This window comes from Propithecus coquereli, unplaced genomic scaffold (genome assembly GCF_000956105.1).
Source record: "Propithecus coquereli isolate 6110/MARCELLA unplaced genomic scaffold, Pcoq_1.0 Scaffold137, whole genome shotgun sequence".
Classification (NCBI taxonomy): domain Eukaryota; kingdom Metazoa; phylum Chordata; class Mammalia; order Primates; family Indriidae; genus Propithecus; species Propithecus coquereli.
Genome location: NW_012137969.1, coordinates 6,341,923 through 6,361,688, shown reverse-complemented (window position 1 = coordinate 6,361,688; position 19,766 = coordinate 6,341,923). Strand labels below are relative to the sequence as shown.

The following is a 19,766-nucleotide window of genomic DNA, read 5'->3' as shown; positions in this document are numbered from 1 at the left end:
GCCGACCCATGCCGCGGGAGAGGGTGGGAGAGGAGGTGCAGGGATACAGGGGAGGACAGTGTCCCTGACAATCCGTGCAGTGACAGCTGACAAAGGAAGGCCACGTGTGCGTGCTCAACACCCCGGGCTAGAAGACACCTTCTCACCATCAGCCCCTTGTGTGAGTCATCTTTTTGCAGTGGGTGAAACTGAGGCATAGTCAAGGGCTTCGGGTTAATACCAAGTCTAATGCATCATAGGCTGGTCCCCTCGCCTGCCCCAAGTTGAACCACCTGCTACACAACTTACCGCCTGACCAGACGTTCATACACATTGAGTAAGAACGTTCCTGTAAGTTTGATTAAAAATTCCAGCACGTAGACCACTTGTAAACAATTCCAGTTTATTGCGTGTAGTAGTAACTGATTCCTGCAGCCTCATAAAGTGCTTCATACATAAACTACCTCGCGCAAAGCAAGAGAAAAGGCCTCAAATACAGAGAGCGTTCCTGACTCCTGCGCTGCCTCTGTGGCCCAACGCCAGGGGTCTGTCTGCACAGTTCTCCTGCATGTGCTGGGCACAGGCCAGGAGGGTCTGATGGAAATGACCACCTTTGCCCATCTACAAAGCCACCACTCCTCACACCACACAGGCCTTCCGTGACCGGACCCGACAGGATCAATAGCAGGCAGCATCTCCCAGCAGGGTCACGCCTTGTAGTTAGTTCTCTCACCAGGCCAGGCAAGGCACGTGGGCAACTCCTACTTCCCTGTGCAGGCAGCCCACGGCCAAGGGACAGAAAAGGGAGGTGGGCTCTGCTGTCCCCAGGCCACCTGTCCTGTCCAGCAGGTCTCATCCTGCTGACCTTTAGGAAGCACCTGGGGTGGGAGAGGCAAGACTGTGGGAAGGGTGCCTACCTCTACAGAAGCCAGGCTCCTCCCCACCCCTGCCTTCCTCACCCTCACCCCTACCCTCATTTTCCTCCCTCTCACCCCCCCACCTGTCCTCCTCCCCCTCACCACTACCTTCATCTCCCTCCTCCTATCCCTGCCCTCTTTACTCTCTCCCCTACCCTCCTCCCTTCCCTTACCCCTCCTCTCACCCCTGCCCTCCTCACCCTCACCCTTACCCCTACCCTCTTCACCCCCCCCGTTCCTCACCCTCCTGCTCACCCCTCCTCCCTAGCCCCTCCCGCCCCTGCCCTCTTCCCGCTCCTCACCCTGCCCTTCTCAACTATGCCCTCATCCTTAGCCTCCAAAACACAACACAAGGACCTTATTCCTGAAGAGTTTCCACTACAAGGAGAGGTCACCAGGAAAGTGATCTCCTAACCCACACTCACTCACCAGGGAGTAAAGTTCTTCTCAGTAAGGTTCGTTGGGAAATCTCGGTGCTAGGACTCTCTTTCATGGCCTTGCCTTCCCGAGACTCCAGCGCCAATGCCCACAGCTCTCTCCCCATGACCCCCACAGTCCCATAGCCGGACAGGCCCGAGCAAGACAGGACAGAGGACGCCTTCCAGCCTTCTGCCCAAAGAGGGTCATGCTTTAAGGCCCAAGCATCGCAGCGTCAGGAGGCAGCAGTCCCATGAGGAGCACAAGCTGACTCAAGTGCCTGAGAAGTTTCTACAGAGAATGCGAAAAGCAAAGGCAGCCCTGCTGCTCAGATCCGGGCTAGTCAATCTCCAAACTTCCGCCCTATGGGAACTCTGCCCTCTGGTCTGGCCAGGAGGGAGCAGCTGGCCCCGCAGCAGGGATAGACCCAAGTCCCACAGCACCTTGTCCTCCCAAAGGGCCCGACATGCTGGACGAAAAGGCCCTAACGTTCCCTCTGGCCCATGGATGTGAAATGGCTTATCGCAAAGGGTCACCTGTCTGTGCAGCACACAGAGTGAGCCCCGCTCCTGCCCTAGGGCCCGCACCCTGCCAAAAGGAGGAGTCCTGCAACAGAATGAGAGGAAAGTATCCCTGGATGGGAGGACCTTGGAAACCCTGCAGTCTGTTAGCGCCTCTTCCAGCATCTCTACCTGGCCAGTGACACCAGTGGGGCGCCAGGAAGGCCGGTCTGGCTCCCAGCCCTTGGAGGAAGGCCACACATGCTTGCTACAGATGGCATTCGGGGAGTAACACGTCCAAGCCTACAAGGCATTCTCATCCCACAGAGCTCAGGAGAATGGCTTTCTTCGTCCCAAGAAGGGGAATGTCCCAAAGGATGGCTGGTTCCCTCCATGAGTGGGCGGCTGGGCCGGCAAGTGCACGGAGGGAAGCTGGGAGGAGGCTCTAGTCACCCAAAGGAAGGAAATCATTTAAAAGGAGGTCAACTCCAGCAACACAGATCCCCGCTCTAAAGCCCCAGCTGAAAGAGAACGCATTCCTCTGCCCACCCTTCCAGCCTCAGTGCCACACGGTGTGGGGACACTGGCCGCCAAAAAGCGAGAGAAATCCACACAACGCAAAGAGCAGTTTCCAGCACTCAGACAGGAGGAACTGCAGTCCTGCCTTTGTCCTCCACACCTCAGACTATGGGGCGCACACAGGGTCACTTGTATGCATCGAGTAGCATGAGGATACTCAACCCCAAAGGTCAGTCCCAGACCAGGGCTCGAGGTATTCACTGGAGCGACACATCCTAGAAACTAACACTGTTTGCATCCAGCAACCTTCTTCAGCAGCAGGCAGCTGCCTCATCTCTGTCCAGCTACTGCACGCGCACGGCACAGCGACACCACCTGGGAGTATCTGCAGGCATCCGGAGCACTCTGACCCCATGGCAGTGGTCAGCCACCACATCCAGCCACAGAGCAGTCCTGCCCTCCCTCTCCCTTGCTCGCTGACCCAGCCCCCAAGAGCAGTGCCTCAGACTGTTCTAGAAACTGGACCCCCCCCTCACGCTCCCCCAGGCATTATCTGCTGTGAGACACGATCCTTGCCCCTCTCCCCGCAGGGCAGGAGGAGAAAACCGCTCCAGAGAATCCCAGCACCTGCGCCAACCGGCCCGGGCTAGACTCTGGCAGACGGCAGGGCCGTCGGAGGACAAGGCGGTGTGGCAGCCCCCCAGTGGTCCGCTGTTTCCATGGATGTCGCGGGATGGGTGCAAAATGGTCCACTGGCCTGGCCCCAACCAGGGGGCACCACAGGGTGGGGAATGAAACAGGGACACAGCATTTGGAAAGAGGCTTTAGTGAGGCCGCAGGGAGCTCTCGTCGCAGGCCTCCAACACTAGTGAGGACACACGCCATCCTCTGGTGGGGACCGTGGTGGGGTCAGCGCACTGTGTGGTCCCGCAAAGAGGCAGCTCAGCTTGGGCTTCAGGTCATTCCATACTTTGCTCATCTAAGGGAGAGAAGGACACAGGTCAGCAGGGTGGCGACCCAGGCTCCCCTCCGAGCCACAGAGGCCCTCCCACTGCCAACACAGATGCCCAAGTCCCCACCCCAGAAGATTCCGACTTCATAGGTCTGGGGCAGGCTCTGCGCCCCAGAATCTGCATCTCGAACAAACAGGTGGTTCTGGCATGACCTGGTTCTAGAGCAGGGTCCAGATGGCCACTGACCTGGCCAGTTGCAGCTCTGCCACCCTCCATCGTCCATCCCTAACCCACCCCACACCGTTGCCAACGACCTTTGTGCACTGCAGGTCTGAGATCGTGTTACCCGCTGCTTACAAGTGGTCCTGGTCCTGCACACAGAACAGCCAGTTCCCTGGATGGACCCACTGCGGCCCCTGGGCTCTGTGCAAGCCCTATCAGAGCACAAGACATGCCTCCTCGGACCAGCCCAGCTCTCTCGTGTGTGTTCCTCGGTGACAGGGACAGATGTAAACCACCTGGTGCCAGCACCAATCAAGGACCTGGGCCCAGGTGGCTACCAAGAAGTGATCGTTGCATCAGTCCAGCCCCTGCTGACTGCCCAGGCCCATCTTGGAAAGCTGGCAGGCTTGCACTTTTTGTCATTTTTCAAATGGGGTAACCAAGCCACGCAGAGGTCACTGTAGTCGTGGAGCTGGAATCTGAGATAAGGGTTCACTCATTCTGGCCTGAGCTCCTCCCACTGCATCCAGGAACCAGGGGCCACAGGCAGACACAGCCCCGGGCAGGGGGTGATCGTGGCCCCAGTGCTCACCACAGGCCCCGAGGGCCACGGGAAAAAGGAAGGACAAAGATAGGCAGGCAGGAGGCTGTGGGGACCACACAGAGGCCAGGAAAAGAACCAGACACTGGCCATTTTCTCGGTGTTTCTTCAGCCTGGCCAGACACACGAGCCTTCCAGGCTGTTTGGAGATGGATGCAGGCCGCAGTCGTGTGACCCCAGACTATGCAGGGCAGAAACCTGCTCAGGACAACTCAGGCCGTGTCACCTCAAAGGCCTGAGGAACCACCATCTGGAGGACACTGACCAGGGGTTTTCAGAACATCCAACCTGCGGTAATGGCTCAAACCTGATTCCTGCCACCTCTTGCTCAGCCCCAGGGCTCGGGACCTCCGAGCCATACCTCTGACTTCTTGGGCTCCTCGGAAGGCAGGAAACCATCCCTGTGCAGTGGCTCTCCACCCCGCCACGACCTCACCCCCAAGAATCACCAGGACAACTTCATAATTACGATTCTGGCTACGTAGAGACCCTGAGCAAGAGCTATGCTTTAAGCCCCCATGCGTACCCCAACTCTGCTGAAAAATTTCTCAGGTCAGCCAGCTGCCAGGGCTGCCACGCTTGGAGGAAAGGCACTGGCACAGCAGGGTCAGGGCAGGCAGGCTCACCTCCTTGTGCCCTTGGATCTGGGAGTTCACGAAGGCCCCGAGGATGTGGGAGGTGAGGGGCAGGTAGACGTGGATGAGCTGCGTCTCCTGGTGCAGGCAGTACAGGGAGAAATAGTTCCGAAGCTCCATTGTCTGAATCGCATTCTCCTGCTGCAAAGGAAAGAGCCTCCCTTTGCACCTGGCCCAGCCGAGGGCGGGAAGAGCACAAGGCCCACGCAGCACCCATCCTGAGCCAGGGGCTCTGCTCCTCCCCTCTGTAACTGCCGCAGGGAAACCTTGACAGAGCACCTGGAAGGTGCCGGGGGACAGAGCACCACGAACGGGGGGCGCGGGGCGCCATTCTGGGTGTGACAAGGACGGCTCTGGGTTCTGGCCAGGGCCAAGTGTGCAGAGGCTCCCACAGGCCTGTCACCCACAGCCGCCTCCTGCCTACCTCCACGATGCGGGACTCGAGCTGCTCCACGGACTCAGGTTCACGGTTCTGCACGGCCGCACTCATCATCTGCCTCTTCATCAAGCTGTACTTGTGCAGGGCCCGCTGGTGCTTGTGCAGCACCCCCCGCTCGTGCCGCTCGCACAGGTCCTGTGGGAGGGCGGCACTCACCACTGGCCCCGAAAACCTCAGCAGAGCCCACGCAGGGAGGCCCACCTTCCCGCCACAGGCCTGGCTTCCTGGCCTCTCTCCCTCCTCCGGAGTTCCACCCCTGGAAGAGCATGAGGTCATCCTCAAATGCCGCAACCCTGACCAAGGAGCAGCCGAGACTCACTTTGTAGGACTGGAGCAAATCCAGGAAGAGGTTCAGTTTCTCCACCACATCATTCTCTTCCTGTTTACCCTGGAAGACAAGGGGCGAGTTAACCAACAGGACCCAGAGCCCTGCCTGGGAAACTCGGAGCAGCTGCAGGAGCTCCCAGAGCCAAAGGGGCTCCCCAAGAGCCAACAGCCTGTTCTGCAGAGGAGCCTCCTTTCTATGTGACAGCCCACCCCATGCCAGGCAGGGAACCCTTCGAACCCAGCAGTGTGGGTGGGAACCAGGGCCTTGGTTCCAGCAAGGACAGCTCCTACCTCAAGCTAGTCATCCAGCACTGTCGTGTCTTCCTTGGAGCTTCCCAAGCCACCCTCTCCCTCGACACAGACACACAGGTAGGTACACACACACATGCTGGGGCGCTGGGCACCTCAGGCCTCCCCCCAGCAGCTCCGCCCAGCACCGCAGAAAACCTGAGCTTCCACTTCAACTGTGAGCCAAGTCAAAAAGGGACAGTATTGCTGGGAAGAGGGGGCATCCCCTCAGCCTTAACAAGGGGGGAAGGAAGGAGGCCTGGGAAGGGACTCGAGGCAGAAGAGGCTGCTGCTGCAGGAAGGACGCATTATGCTGAGGACACGGGGAGAGAAGTGAACAAGGCTACTTTGGTGCTCAGGCTGACAAGTGAGGATGACGGGGACCAGGCCACAGCAGGGGAGGGCCGGGCGGGTAGGCCCCCCTTCTGGCTCCTGCACATGGCTCTGCGCACAAGCGGTACAGTGACAGGGACAAGCCGACCAGTGCATGGTGAGCCCACAGCAGCATGGAAGGCTGCCCTGTCAATGGAACAGGTGCTCTGGTAATGACAGCAGGAAAGTCCTGCTTTGGGAGTCACTGCGGCATCCTGGGCACACGAGTCAGCACCGGTGGGCCGAACACCACCAGAGACTCCTGGCCTGCCAGCATCCACCGGTAGTGGCATTTGGTAGAGACACAGGATAGACCAGCACAGGTGCTCAGGGGTGTTCTTCAATGTGAAGAGTCAGTGCCAAGGCCCTGGGCTCAGGCTGCCATTGTAGAGTATCTTTACTCTGGGGACAGCAAGGGGTCAGGGAAGGCACAGAAGGGGCAGCGAGTTCTCTCCACTGCCTCACCCCAAAGCAGCAAGACCACGAGGCTCACCATAAACCCTCCCAGCCTCCACGGCAACAAAGCCAGATGTCCTGGGGACCCATCAACACTGACACCTGTGGTACGGTCAACACCATGTCAAGACCATAAAGGGGTCCAGCACAGCCCACGCCCTCAATCCCCAAGGCTTGAGGACATCTCAAGGAGACCACGGCTCCTTCCGAGGTCCCTCACGCTCTGACTGCACGTGGAGCCTGGCACAAGGGACGGTGTAGGCAGAAGACCGGGAAGGAAGGACAGAGCTCTGTGGGCACAGCACCACACTGGGAGCCAGGGGTGCCGCTGGCCATGCCATGCCTCGGGGACCCCAGGATGTCCCACCCACCCCCAGCCCTAAGGACGGCTGAGCGAGGAGACTCCTAGCCACAGATCCCACACCCACAGCCGCCCAAGATTCTGCCAGTAAGGTGCCAGGAAATTAACAGGTGTGATAACAGTTTTTTAAACTCAGAAAGGAAAACACGCACTGGCCCCCAGAGCCCTGTTCCCCCCGGACAGGGCAGAGGTACAGAAGGCCACAGCTTCCTGTCCAGTAGGAGCGGGGAGCTCAGGGGCCCCTGCCTGCCCGTATTTGCCACTAATTCCCATTTATGGCTCAACACCACACAAGACCCTAAACCATCAACCAACACAAATGCCCATCACCACAGAGGGCACAGCCCCTGAGTCTCACTTGTCTTGCCGGGAACAGTCACCTGCAGCTCCTGACTGATGTGGAAGAATAAAACTGGTATCAGGAAAACCAGAATTAGAAAGCAGTCCGAGGATGTCTCTAATTGTTCAGCAAGGATAGAGTGAATTTTAGCTGTATCGGATGAAAGTCCTGGTGGGTTATTTAATCCAGTCTCATGTGAAAATTCGGAGGAATATTTAGGAAAGAGCGCTTCTGTAGGAAGAATCGCAGAACTGGGCAGACTGCAGACGTCAAACTGCTACCACGCCAGAAGCGTGAACCTTCCCTCCCTCTTCAGGATGGAAACACAGCACCCAGATCCAAATCAGAACGTGGACGTCACCTGACAAGTGATTCTCGTCCTGTGCTCTGCCAAACCCCAGGGGCTCACTGGCACCCACCAGAGCCTCCCTGTTGAAAAGGGAGCTGGGAGTGGCACGGGCTGGGTCCCAGCAACCAGGTCGGCTTCATTTTTATGTTTTATATGCTGAGTTTGGAGAAAAGGTTCAACAGGATTACAAACATAGTTTTTTTAAGAGACAGGATCTCACTATGTTGTCCAGGCTGGCCTCAAACTCAGGCCCGAGAGACCCTCCAACCTCAGCCTCCCGAGTAGCTGGGACCATAGGCACACACCACCAGGCCTGCCTTAAAATAGTTCTTTTATTGATCTAGTGCAACCCCCTTGTATTTAACTGATAGGAAACTGAGGCCCAGAGAACAAAGAAAGGTCACAGCACAGACCCCTGAGCTGCCTTTCCATCCTGACCAACCCCTGCTCCACACCCTTGTCCTCCCTGCCTTAAAAAAGGGGGCACACTCACCTGGAGATAGGTCAAACCACGCCAATCAGAGACACCAGCGCCACCCTAAACCCAGTCTCTAAAGGGCACACACAGGTACCAGGAGCAAAAGGGGAAGAAAACCCAGGACTTTCTGTACCAGCAGACACCAAATTCCCTCTTCAGCAAGAAAACATCATAGGCACCCGGAGCCCAATTGCCAGCCTGAAAAACCCCCAACTCCACCGCAGGTGGACCTGCCACACACCAAGTGACCCGAGAGCTCCAGGTCTCAGGCAGGGAGCAAACCTTAACAAGTGCATTATTTTAACTTATTTAAAACCACTCTAGCAGCTCAGAAACTGTTTCCCCAAGAACAGACAGCAAGCTTTTACCCTCAAAATTATATCACAGTTTTATAACATAAAAGCACCCAGGTGAATCTTCATATTTGATGGTAAACACTGTATCTTCAAACTAATCTCCAATGACTACAAAATTCCTTGTGGATTTCTAAAAACAGCTCCTGCCCTGCACTTCCTGATGTTAACTCGGTGTCCCGGGTGGAAGGAAGGGGAAGTCTCTCGGGGGCTGGGGGCTTAGTTACCATCCTGATGAGTTCGGCCACCATGTGCCAGATACTAGTTGACTCAACAGCAAAGTAGGAACTATCTGGTCCACCCAAAAGTGTCCTTGGAAGTCCCAGATTACATTTTCAAAGACAGATTCTATCTTCTAATCTCAGCAAAGCCACACACAGTCAGGAGACCAGGCCCCGACCTGTATCGCAGGCAACCCTCTGGAAGGCACAGGCGGCTTGTGGGGAGCCGCCCAGAACCGATGGGGACGGGGAGTCCCCACCCAGGAACAGCTGCTCACTCACTCCAGGTGTGGAACTGTGAGGCTGACCTGAGGAGGAGGTGCTCCCCCAGGCCAAGGTATAGACTGTTCTTGGGAACAGGGCCCCACAGAGAACAAATCCACTCACCTGTTGTGCGGCCTTGTCAGCAAGCAGTGCAAACTCCACAGACAGGCCTTTCAGGGCCTGCTTAAGGGCCCCCCACGTGCTGCTGTTCAGAGTAGCCCAGGAGGGCAGCGGGGTCGTATCAGACCCTAATGCACTAAGGGAAGGGAAACACACAAGAGAGGAGACACACTCAAGGCCTTGAGCTCTCCACGTGCTGGAGGCTGGCCCTGCACACCAAGTCCTCCCACAGCAACCCGCATGTCTCCTGCCTGAGACCCTCGCTACTCAGAGTGGTCCGTGGGGAAACTGGGGAGTCTGAGAAAGGCAGATCTCAGACCTACCGCATCAGTTCCTCTTCCCCAAAAGACCCCAGGTGATATGTGTGCACAGGTATGCCCAAGACTGCCGCGGACACAGAGTCCGGGGCAGAGGTCTCAGCGTCCTCCAGGTAAAGGAGGCATTGCCAGCCCACAGTCTGTTCCTCCCTAAGTCAAATCAATCTTTTTGTCAAGTCAATTCCTGGCAATGGGAAAAGTACCATGTAAGACACTGCTGAGTATGTATGTGTTCAGGAATCCACATTTCTCTGCCTAAATTCTCATTTTTTCTTCTAAATATGATCCGCCACTTGCCTGACCCATGAAACAGTCAGGTGATTACAGGAACGGCACTTTCCGCTCCACCCACCACCAGCCTAAAGGTTCCCTGCCCACCTGGCTCACCCCCACTGAACCTGGAGGGCCACCTGCCTTAACTCCTTCCCAAAGATGAGAAGGTCAGCAGCATTGTCAATGGCCCTGGATGCGATCCGCTCAGCCCTGTCGCGAAGCTTGTAAAAGCCGTTGTAGATATTTCGGATCAGCTCCCGGCTGACAGCAAACTGCGTCTGGATGTCAGCCGGCAAGAAGTCCTGTAGGGCAAGAAGAGAGACACCGTGTGTCACTAGACTCAAAATGCCTTGCTGACAGCGGCAGGTGATGGCCCAAAAGATAACCAACAGGAGATAAACTCCAGCTGTCTGAACAGGTCAATGAGCCCAACTGCAAGGCCGGGTCATGCCAGAGACCACCCCCACCCTCCTGCCCCTCATCACCTGCACCTCACAAACACTAGGACAGGTGATCCCACAGCATTATGACCAGAGGATCCACTGAAATTTCATCCCACTGGAGGGCCTATCAAAAAAACACTCAAATAATAATCTTCAAGCTCAACATGATAGAAACTGAGTTCCTGAAAAGACTCTCCATGTGAGGGGAAGGCTTCCTGGATTCCTCAACCATTCCCAACTCCTTTTACGAGCTTCAATATTAACTGTCAATGTTTACAAAATAGAAAGTTTGGGGAATAAGATGAAGACAAAAGATTTCTTATTTTTGTATGAAGAAGTTGCTTAAGAAAAAGTCAGGCCAGGCGAGGTGGTTCATGCTTATAACCCCAGCACTTTGGGAGGCCAAGGCAGGAGAATCACTCGAGGCCAGGAGTTCAAGGCCAGCCTGGGCAACACAGCAAGACCAGCTCCACAAAAAATTTAAAAATTAGGCATGGTGATGCACACCTGTGGTCCCAGCTACTCAGGAGGCTGAGGCAGGAGGATCGCTTGAGCCGAGGAGTTGGAAACTGCAGTGAGCTATGACGAACCCACTGCACTCCAGCCTGAGTGACAAAGTGAGACCTTGTCTCAAAAAAACAAAAAAAGAAAGAAAAGAAAAGAAAAAGTCAAAAACAAAATAACTACCAAATGGCTACTTTAATCCTTTTTTGGAAAAAGTCATACCAGATTAAAAATTTGTAAAAATACACAAATGGGACAATCAATCCTCTGAAATCTGAACAGCTTCTGACACCAGTGTATGTCCAGCTGAGTCACAGAAAGGAACAGAGGGTATGAGGGGGCCCGGTGGGCTCTTGGGTAAGACAGAGCTGAGCTCACATCTCGGCCCTGCTGCTTACAAGCTTGGAGCCTTGACAAACAACAGCCTCTCTGAGCCTGTTTCTTCATCTGTAAGATAGGCCTGACACCCCCATGTTTCAGAGCAGCTGAAATGAAGAGGGTTTTTGTAGTTTTTGTTTTCTTTGAGACAGAGTCTCACTCTGTCACCCTGGGTAGAGTGCCATGGTGTCAGCCTAGCTCACAGCAACCTCAAACTCCTGGGCTTAAGCCATCCTCCTGCTTCAGCCTCCTGAGTAGCTCGGACTACAGGCATGTGCCGCCATGCCCGGCTAATTTTTCTGTTTTTGGTAGAGATGGGGCCTCACTCTTGCTCAGGCTGGTCTCAAAGTCCTGACCACAAGTAATCCTCCCTCCTCAGCCTCCCAGAGTGCTAGGATTACAGGTGTGAGCCACTGTACCCGCTTGAAATGAAGGTTAAATGAAAAAAACGTGCAGTGGATCTTAGCATAATCCCTGGCATACAGTAGAGGCAAAATATGTATTAAGTGTTAAAATTATTGCTTCTCTAGTTAAGAAGGGAAGTAATAATCAAAATTAGAGAAATACCTTGGCCCTAGTAGCCAGTTTACAATTCATGAATTCATCTCCAACAAACTGAGCTGACTCCTTTAACTTGTTCTGCACATCCTGCAAAAAGGAAAAAAGAGACAACTTCAGCCTCCACTATGAATAGAAAAGCTGATCAACACAAAGCAGGATACAGCCCTTCCTCAAGAGAAATACATTTCCATATGTTAGCTTTTACATATGTATTCTGTAACCTCTTTACTGTCTCTTCTTAGATTTTTTTTTTTTCATTGAACTTAAACTTTTGGGTGGTCTTCTATAGGCAGGCAAGCCTGACTTAGTGACAGTAGTATTTCCAAACCTCCGACCCTGGAGTGGAAAGAGATCTCTCTCCAGAAATTTCGTAAATCCATCGACAAACTAGGGTAGCATCAGCACTTGAGACAGACGTTAGAGTCATCAGACCCTGGGAGACTCCAAACGGAGCAACAGGTCAGAAGTGAAGGGTTCTTTCTTCCTGTGAACAGACACACAGCGCTAGGGAGCCCCGGGGCCCAGGAGAGCTGCCGGGCGGAGGAAGGGCCTAGTCTGGCCCCTGGCTCCCGAGTCTCTGAACAGAGGCCTCCTCAGCAAAGCCAGGCCTCAAGGAGCCTCCCAGGAAATACAAGGGCACAGCCTAACACCGGCTGTGCATGTGTCAAGGAATTCTAGAATTTTGGAGACACCTAAAAACCATCTGGCCCAATTCTCTCATTTTACCAAAAAAGAAAACCAAGATCCCGGAGGCCACAGGGAACACCCTATCTGTGGAAAGGCAAGGGGATGGGGAGCTAAAAGCCACCAGGACATGGTGTCGCCCACCCACATCCTACCCTGTCCCTCCCCACCTCCCTCTCCTCTGGCTAGAGCCAGAGCAGCTCCCAGGTCTGGCTACATTCCTCCCTGGCAATCAAGATCTCTGCTACAAAGGAACTTCTCCACCTCCAGGGCTCAAGAGGTCATAGTCCCTGCTCAAGACAGAAGGTCACAGCATTTACTCAATGTCTGGAACGCAGCAGGTCCCCCAGGGCATCACCCAGCAGAAGCCTGCAGGCCTCTGGCAGGCGAAGGCCCCTCTGCCTCGCAGGGAAATGACAGCAAACAGGTGCAAGACTCAAGCTGAGCCGGCCTGTGCATGCTTGGGCCGTGCATCTCCCTGCAGCAGGGGCAGGGGGCAGAGGCCCCAGGTCCCCATTCAAAAAGGGGCTTCCCTGTAGCAGGAGAACCTGGACCCTCTACTCCTCGTTGGAGCCTCCCTCCAGCCCCCCAGCTGGCGGGCTCCGCAAGCACACGTGCACCAGGATGAGCAAACCTCCCTCCCTCTGCAGGAGCTGGGGCACCTTCCTCCTCACCTGGAAACTAGAGCTTTGCTCAGCTTCTTACTCTCACCAACACTGCGTGGTAGCAGCTCAGAGGAAGAAACAGCCGCTCTGATTTCTAACTGAAATGAGTTCTTTCCCAAGACATGGACATACACTGTGGCTCTGCTGAGGAGACGCAGCTTGTTTTTTCAATGTCCTTAGTCAAAGGGGCCTTTTCTTCTTTTTTTTTTTAAGTAAACGCTTATTCACATCTGGAGTCTCTGGCACTTCCATAAACCCTCCAGACCACCCTACCTAAATCCCCAAAGTGACCACTGAGACCATGGATCAACACATGGATATATAAACTCCTGCAAGGTCAAGACCAAGGATGCCTCTTACACTTATATTCAACCTGTTATTTGGAAAGAAAAGAAGTCTTATATATGTCAGCCAAACATAAGACAAACTCCTTCTAGGCATCCAAACAAGGGAAATGCAATGCTAGGAGAGCAAGAAAAACTGAAAGAATGAAAACTAGAGCTTCGGGAACCTCAGCGCTTACCCGTGGACACGGTAAGAGCACAGATGTCATTTAACATACTTACTGAACCGCTGAACGAGAGGAACAGCTTGAGGATGACATCCTCAGAGAACGGCGGGTGCCGGGCCACCAGGTTAATGAAGCGCTTCAGGGCTCTCCTCCTAGCCTCGATGAATTCCCTGTCGGCTAGAGGAGCAAGCGCACAGGGTCACCAGAGCCTGGCGCCTGCCCAAACCTTTCCACTCTGGGTGAGCCCTCAAAGCATCTGGGTAGAGGAGTCAGAGCCACATGGCAAGCTGAGAGCACTGGACGGCCCCCATCACTGCCAGGACGACAGACCCAAAGAGCCTATCACAGTGCCGCAGAGCCCCACCTCCAACCCCTCTGTCCCAGCACACACCCCTGGGCCCAAGAACTGCCAAGGAAACCACAGATCTATTTGCTCCCATCAGGAGTCCTGGGAACCAAGTCTGAGTCCTCACGCGGATCACTACGTTAATGGTGTCCTCTGTTTTCTGTTCCTGGCACTTCTTTCCAGGAACAAATGGGGTTACACTTCACTCAGGCAATAATGCAACTCGGTTCTCCTACTCACACATCTTATAACTCCCTCTGTAATGGATCCAATTAATTGCTTTCATTTAGGTTAAATATATTCACTCCGAGGGGAAAAATTAAAAGCATATATTGGTACATTAAGGATATTTAAATCTGAACACAAATAGAAATGGCATTTAAAATATTATTTGTAAAGATAATACAGTTGGATGAGGTCTACCTCCCTGCTCGAGACCACCATGTATCCTTCCGTAGAGCCACTGAGCAGGTGGCCAGGAGTATTGTGAAAATAAATGCTCAGCCTCACGTCAGTGTCGGCCCGCAGTCTCCAGGTCCTAAACACTAACTATACTTATCAACTTGGATGTCTGGATTTTAGTAAGCACCACCTGCCCCCAATACGCTTTCTGGTCTCTACTGCCCTGAGCAGCCCCTGTCCCCTTCCACGTGATGAGAATAACCTGTTCTACAGCACTGTCACAGGAGAAAAGAAAATCATGTTGTCAGACTCTGGGCTCCGCAGTGACCAGTGAGAGGCAAAAGCTTTTCTCCATTTTAAGAGATTTCATGTTGATGGAAACTGGCCCACTGTTAAATCTTAGGTTACGTCTCCGTTCGAGTATTCAGTTACTTTGGGATGGTTGAAGAATGGCAGAAAGTCACTGGTTAGCTTTGGGCACTGCCCACCCATCGAGGGCTGTGTGAGAGACCAGTGAGATGGGAGATGGCAACTGCTGCCTCCCTGCGCTCTCGGGCCCTGGGGGAAACAGGCCTGTGTGGAAGGGGCTTGCAGGTTGTCTGTGACCTCCCGCCTGGCCTGGGACAGTATTCAGGGGCAGCAATGAAGGTGTGGCAGCATTCCTATTTTTCATCTCCATTAAGATGCAGGTTGGATTTCCTAACGTACATTTACTTCTGTTCTCTTCTGTGAGATCACCTAATGCTACCATTGTACCCATGGCTCAGGTTCCTGTGGCTGTGCAAAAGCAGGCAAAGCAAAACGAACTGCCACCATGTGAGCAAACAGCACTCCTGCCCAGCTACTCGGGAGCTCTGGAAGTCCTGGCCACTGTGCTCCGGAAAGGAGAACTCGGCTTCCTTCCTCCACACCGGCGCAGCGAGGGCCCTCCCAGCATGGCAGTCATCAGCCAGAAGGCTCGGGTGGGTCCAGGGTCACCCTCCCTGTACCCTTACCTCAGCTGTGACCCAGATGCCAAGGGGCCTGCACCATAGCCAGTCCTGCTGCCAGCCCCTCCCAGGCCACGAGTCAGGATGGCATCCCAGTCTACGACGGCTCTATCACCGAGCCAGGACCTCAGAACCCAGGGGCTGGGCTCACTCCTGTCCACCCCATGGTCTCCAGCAAACCCAGCTTTACCTCCCAGCATCCTCTTGGGTGGCAGGGCCGGCACCATGCGATACGGGAACCTGTGTAGCAGCATGTCGTGGAAGACCACAAAGTCATTGTACCGCCTGTACACAGAGGACTTGAAGCGCTACAAGAAAAAGAGTTCAGTGTTCAGAACAGACATTTCATCATCTCCCCTTACTTTCTCCCTCCGCCACTCCAGGGGACCCAGATAAATGATGTTACCAAGCTCACCTTCTCTCCCTGGGCCCTCAGCAAAAAGAGAAAGCAAAGCGTGTAATTCCTTAATGTACGCTAATACAGCTTTTAAACTTTGTATAACTCTTAATGTCATTTTTAAACTATCTGTCATGATGGATCTTCTGACTTTTTATAGGACTTTTAACTCCTGAGATGGGCACTCATCCTACCTTTAAAAGGCAGCACATAAGAATGACGCATTCTTTACCTTCTAGCGCGAACATGAGCATCACTACCACCTCCTGAAACAGACCCCACTGGCTAAGAACAGACCAAGCTCTCACTGTAAACTGAAACAGCGCAGACACCTGACTCGAGCACATTTGCTTACGAACTCTGTTGTGAACACCACCACTGATGAAACTGCAGGCTCCCCAAGACAGCATCCTAGTCACTACAGTAACCTAACCCCGACCTGTGTAAGAGCTTACCCAAGAAACACACGTGAGCAGGTTATCTGTAAAATTAAATACGCAACATGCAGAAAAACATGCGCTCAGGTGTCCCCATCTCTGTGAGGCTACACCTGCGTCATGCACACCTGCATCTACCAGACTCCAGCGTGGGCGAGGGGTGGGCACACGCTGGAGAAAGCACATAGCCCAAGGCTCCCCACCCGTCCAGCAATGGGTGGCTGACTCGTTCACATGTCAGGAGGTGTCCGGGCAAAACCCCCTCCTCCCTCTACAAATGTTCACTGTGCAGTGATCAGTTTATTTAGGGAATGAAACAGTCCTAGAGAGACCCCTTCCCTCTCTTGGCTCCCACCTCTGGCCCCGAGAAGTGTTAGAACAGAGCTCTGTCACGGGTGCTAAAACATAACAAAACAGAAGCGCTCAAACAGAACACAGCAGAAGGCAGGGATAGGAGACCTGCTCACTCGGTCCTCAAAACACACCTTTACCTGGGACCACTTGGTGGTGAGACTTTTCAAAAACCCCTGGCAGGGCTGCCTCCTTCTCACAGGCGTGGGCCCTGCTTTGTCTGTGTGAATCCCCCAAACAAGGATGGTATTAGCTTATCAATTACTTAATCCACAGGACAAAGAATAAAAACTCCCATCAAAATCTGTTCCAACAGGCTGGGCGTGGTGGCTCACACCTGTAATCCTAGCACTCTGGGAGGCTGAGGTGGGAGGATCGCTCAAGGTAAGGAGTTCAAGACCAGCCTGAGCAAGAGCGAGACCCCTCTACTAAAAATAGAAAGAAATTAGCTGGACAACTAAAAATATACAGAAAAAATTAGCCGGGCATGGTGGCGCATGCCTGTAGTCTCAGCTACTCGGGAGGCTGAGGTAGAAGGATTGCTTGAGCCCAGAAGTTTGAGGTTGCTGTGAGCTAGCCTGAAGCCACGGCACTCTAGCCCAGGCAACAGAGCAAGACTCTGTCTCAAAAAAAAAAAAAAAAAAAAAATCTGTTCCAACAGAGCCAAGATACTGAAAGACAGTGGATGAAGGGACAGAAAGACCAATGCTGCCAGTGCCACACAGGCTCCACACACTCAAGGGCCAAGCCTGCTGCCATGTGTCTGCATCTGATTAACCCAGATATCAGGGTGCCCCAACAACAGGAAGGCAGAGTCATTAAAGGGGATTAGACTGACATGCCAATCCCACCCCGAAAAAAACAATTTTTTTTGGCACAGGGTCTCACTCAGTTGCCCAGGCTGGAGTGTAGTGGTGTCATCACAGCTCAGTGCAGCCTCAAACTCCTGGGCTTAAGTGATCTTCCCACCTCAGCCTCCTGAGTAGCTGGAACTACAGGTGTACACCCACCACACCCAGCTAATTTTTTATTTTTTTGTAAAGATGAGGTCTTGCTATGTTGCCTAGTCTGGTCTTGAACTCCTAGCCTCAAGCAATCCTCCCATCTTGGCCTCCCAAAGTGCTGAGACTATGCCCAGAAAATTTGATTCACTGTTTAGGAGTCCATATTCTACAAGGCTGCCATTCTAATTCTCAGGGGTTTCCCAATATTGCAAAAGTACCAACAGCCTAGCTTGTATCGGAGGTTTGTGCTCTGAGGACCATCCATATGAGATTCCTAAGAAACAGGACTGCAGAGCACAGTGGTGATGAGGACCGATTGGACCAGGCGGGGACCAGGCAGGAACGTGACTAGGCCCAAAAGAGACACAGGGACCAGACCAATGGGAAAATCTGCTCAGCAGCTCGACTCTGCCATCAGGTTTTGGATCTTACCTGCAAGGCAGACACTCAGATACTTTCTACGGCCCCTTTCCCCATCATACCAGTACTACCTGAGGCTTGTCCCTTTCTCCCCATGTCCCCCACACACCCATAGGCACAATTTGCCAGTTACCTGGCTGGAAACCTCATATTCCACGTGCTTCAGGAAGAGGCCCTTCTTCTCTGGAATGAGCTCCACCTGCACAGTGTCCCTGGCTAGCAGCTCCTGCAGGGTGTAAGACAGCAGCAGCGGGTTCCCCCGCGGCATCTGCATTCGACTGGGTTCTGGGTCCCTGTCCTCAGTAACCTGGGGTGTTTGCAACTCTGCAGGAGAGAAAATGAATGCTCAGTAAGGTGAAGCTCCCCAGAGAGTACAACCTCCCTCTCCCGTGTGCTTCCTCAGCACATGGACTATGGCCATGTCACACAGCCAAATTCACCCTCGGCCAGGCCATACTCGCTCATTCATGCTACAGAACCGACACTGGGGGCACGTCCTTCCCCTCAAAACAATCACTACCCTGGGCGCTTCTACGTGCTCGTGAATCAGCAAATACACCCACATTTCTACAACCAAGTCAAATCTCGTCTTTAACTTGGGGAAGGAAAACAAATATTTATAAATTATGTGCAAAAAATGAGTCCTCCTTTCTTCTAGAGCCAAGATAAAAGGCTCAAACAAAAGGAATTGGCCATGTAATTTTCTATATGTCGCAGTGGTTCTACAGTTAACACATATTACTCTCATAAGCCAAACAAGCATTCCAATTTATAAAAAGAAAGAAGAAAAGAAAACACAAGACAAGACTACACGCCTGCTTACAGTCAGGGCTCCTAATCATGCAAACCAAAGAATTAAGCCCTAAAACTTCAGCTTCCTTGTGGACAAGAAGTCACTCATGAATCATATCCAGAAGGCACAAAGCAACAAAAGGCAATACAGAGAGACTTTATGCCTAACAAATTGCAAAAAACGAAAGACAAAACAAGCAAATCATGTTTAAAAAGTCAGTTTGGTTTTTAATATGGAGTGAGTTCTAAATAGAAAAAAGAAGATCTTTTCAGTTAAAAAAAATTATGAAGTAAAGGTGCAGAGGGGAGGAAGGAGGTCTTATTCCGATTAGATTACTTACCATAAATAAGGACAGCAGAGTGTAGGTTTCTTTTCTCTATTTTACAAGTTTTCTACACTATGGTTGTATCACTTTGTATGATTTACTTCCTACAGCAACTCTTGAGGGCAAGATGCTGGCTCACATTCTAAAACAAAATTAGTGGCTAGATTTTCATCTGTGAAATTACTCCACATTTTAGGATTTAAAATGTAGCTGTTTAATTGATGTTAAAGCTTAAGAAAATAAACTAAGGCCTTCACATTTATTTGAGAAGCCCTAAAGCCCTCATAAAAACTCCCCACAAAAACTCCATATCATATGCTCTAAAACAGTGACATCCCAAGTGAGGGCACCTACCCAGGGTCAAAACAATCCTTAGGGGTTCACGAAGAAAATATGAGCAGTTCTTTTCACATTGTTATCTCTTGTTTTTTAATTTATAGCCCCATGGTATTATCATAATATACATAACATATAGGATAGTAGCACATGCACACAACTTATTAAAATATGTATGCATGGGGGGGAATGTGTGTAGATGTGTGTACATACATGTGTGTGAGTGTGTATATGTGTGTCTGAGTGCATGTGTATGAGTGTGAGTGTGTACATGTGTATGAGTGTATGTGTTTGCATGCACATGTCTGTATGTGTGTATATTTGTATGAGTGTGTTTTGGTGCATACATGTGTATGTGTATTTATGTATCAGTGTGTGTGCACATGTGTATGAATGTTTGAGTGCATACACATTTGTAAATGTATGTATATGAGTGTGTATAGCATGTATTTGTGTGTATGAGTGTGTTTGAGTGCATGTGTGTATGAGTGTGTGCAAGTGTGTATTTATGTGTACATA

The 19,766-nt window shown here is 52.5% G+C and overlaps 1 protein-coding gene across 3 annotated transcripts in view; it reads right to left on the bottom strand.

Moving 5' to 3' along the window:
• Window positions 1-3,142: 3,142 nt before the first annotated feature.
• Window positions 3,143-19,766, bottom strand: part of SNX8 (sorting nexin 8) — a 38,757-nt gene continuing 22,133 nt past the window's right edge. For 2 of the 3 annotated variants that reach the window (XM_012639124.1, XM_012639126.1), the window contains exons 2-11: window positions 17,927-18,117; window positions 15,375-15,492; window positions 13,503-13,624; window positions 11,594-11,674; window positions 9,816-10,003; window positions 9,115-9,247; window positions 5,502-5,570; window positions 5,168-5,317; window positions 4,735-4,884; window positions 3,143-3,311 (exon numbers count right to left, since the gene is read on the bottom strand). In XM_012639124.1, coding sequence (XP_012494578.1) covers window positions 3,198-3,311; window positions 4,735-4,884; window positions 5,168-5,317; window positions 5,502-5,570; window positions 9,115-9,247; window positions 9,816-10,003; window positions 11,594-11,674; window positions 13,503-13,624; window positions 15,375-15,492; window positions 17,927-18,117 — 1,316 coding nt within the window. In that variant the 3' untranslated portion in view covers window positions 3,143-3,197. The remainder of the gene's footprint in view (window positions 3,312-4,734; window positions 4,885-5,167; window positions 5,318-5,501; window positions 5,571-9,114; window positions 9,248-9,815; window positions 10,004-11,593; window positions 11,675-13,502; window positions 13,625-15,374; window positions 15,493-17,926; window positions 18,118-19,766) is intronic. The other variant, XM_012639125.1, reaches the window with a different exon arrangement.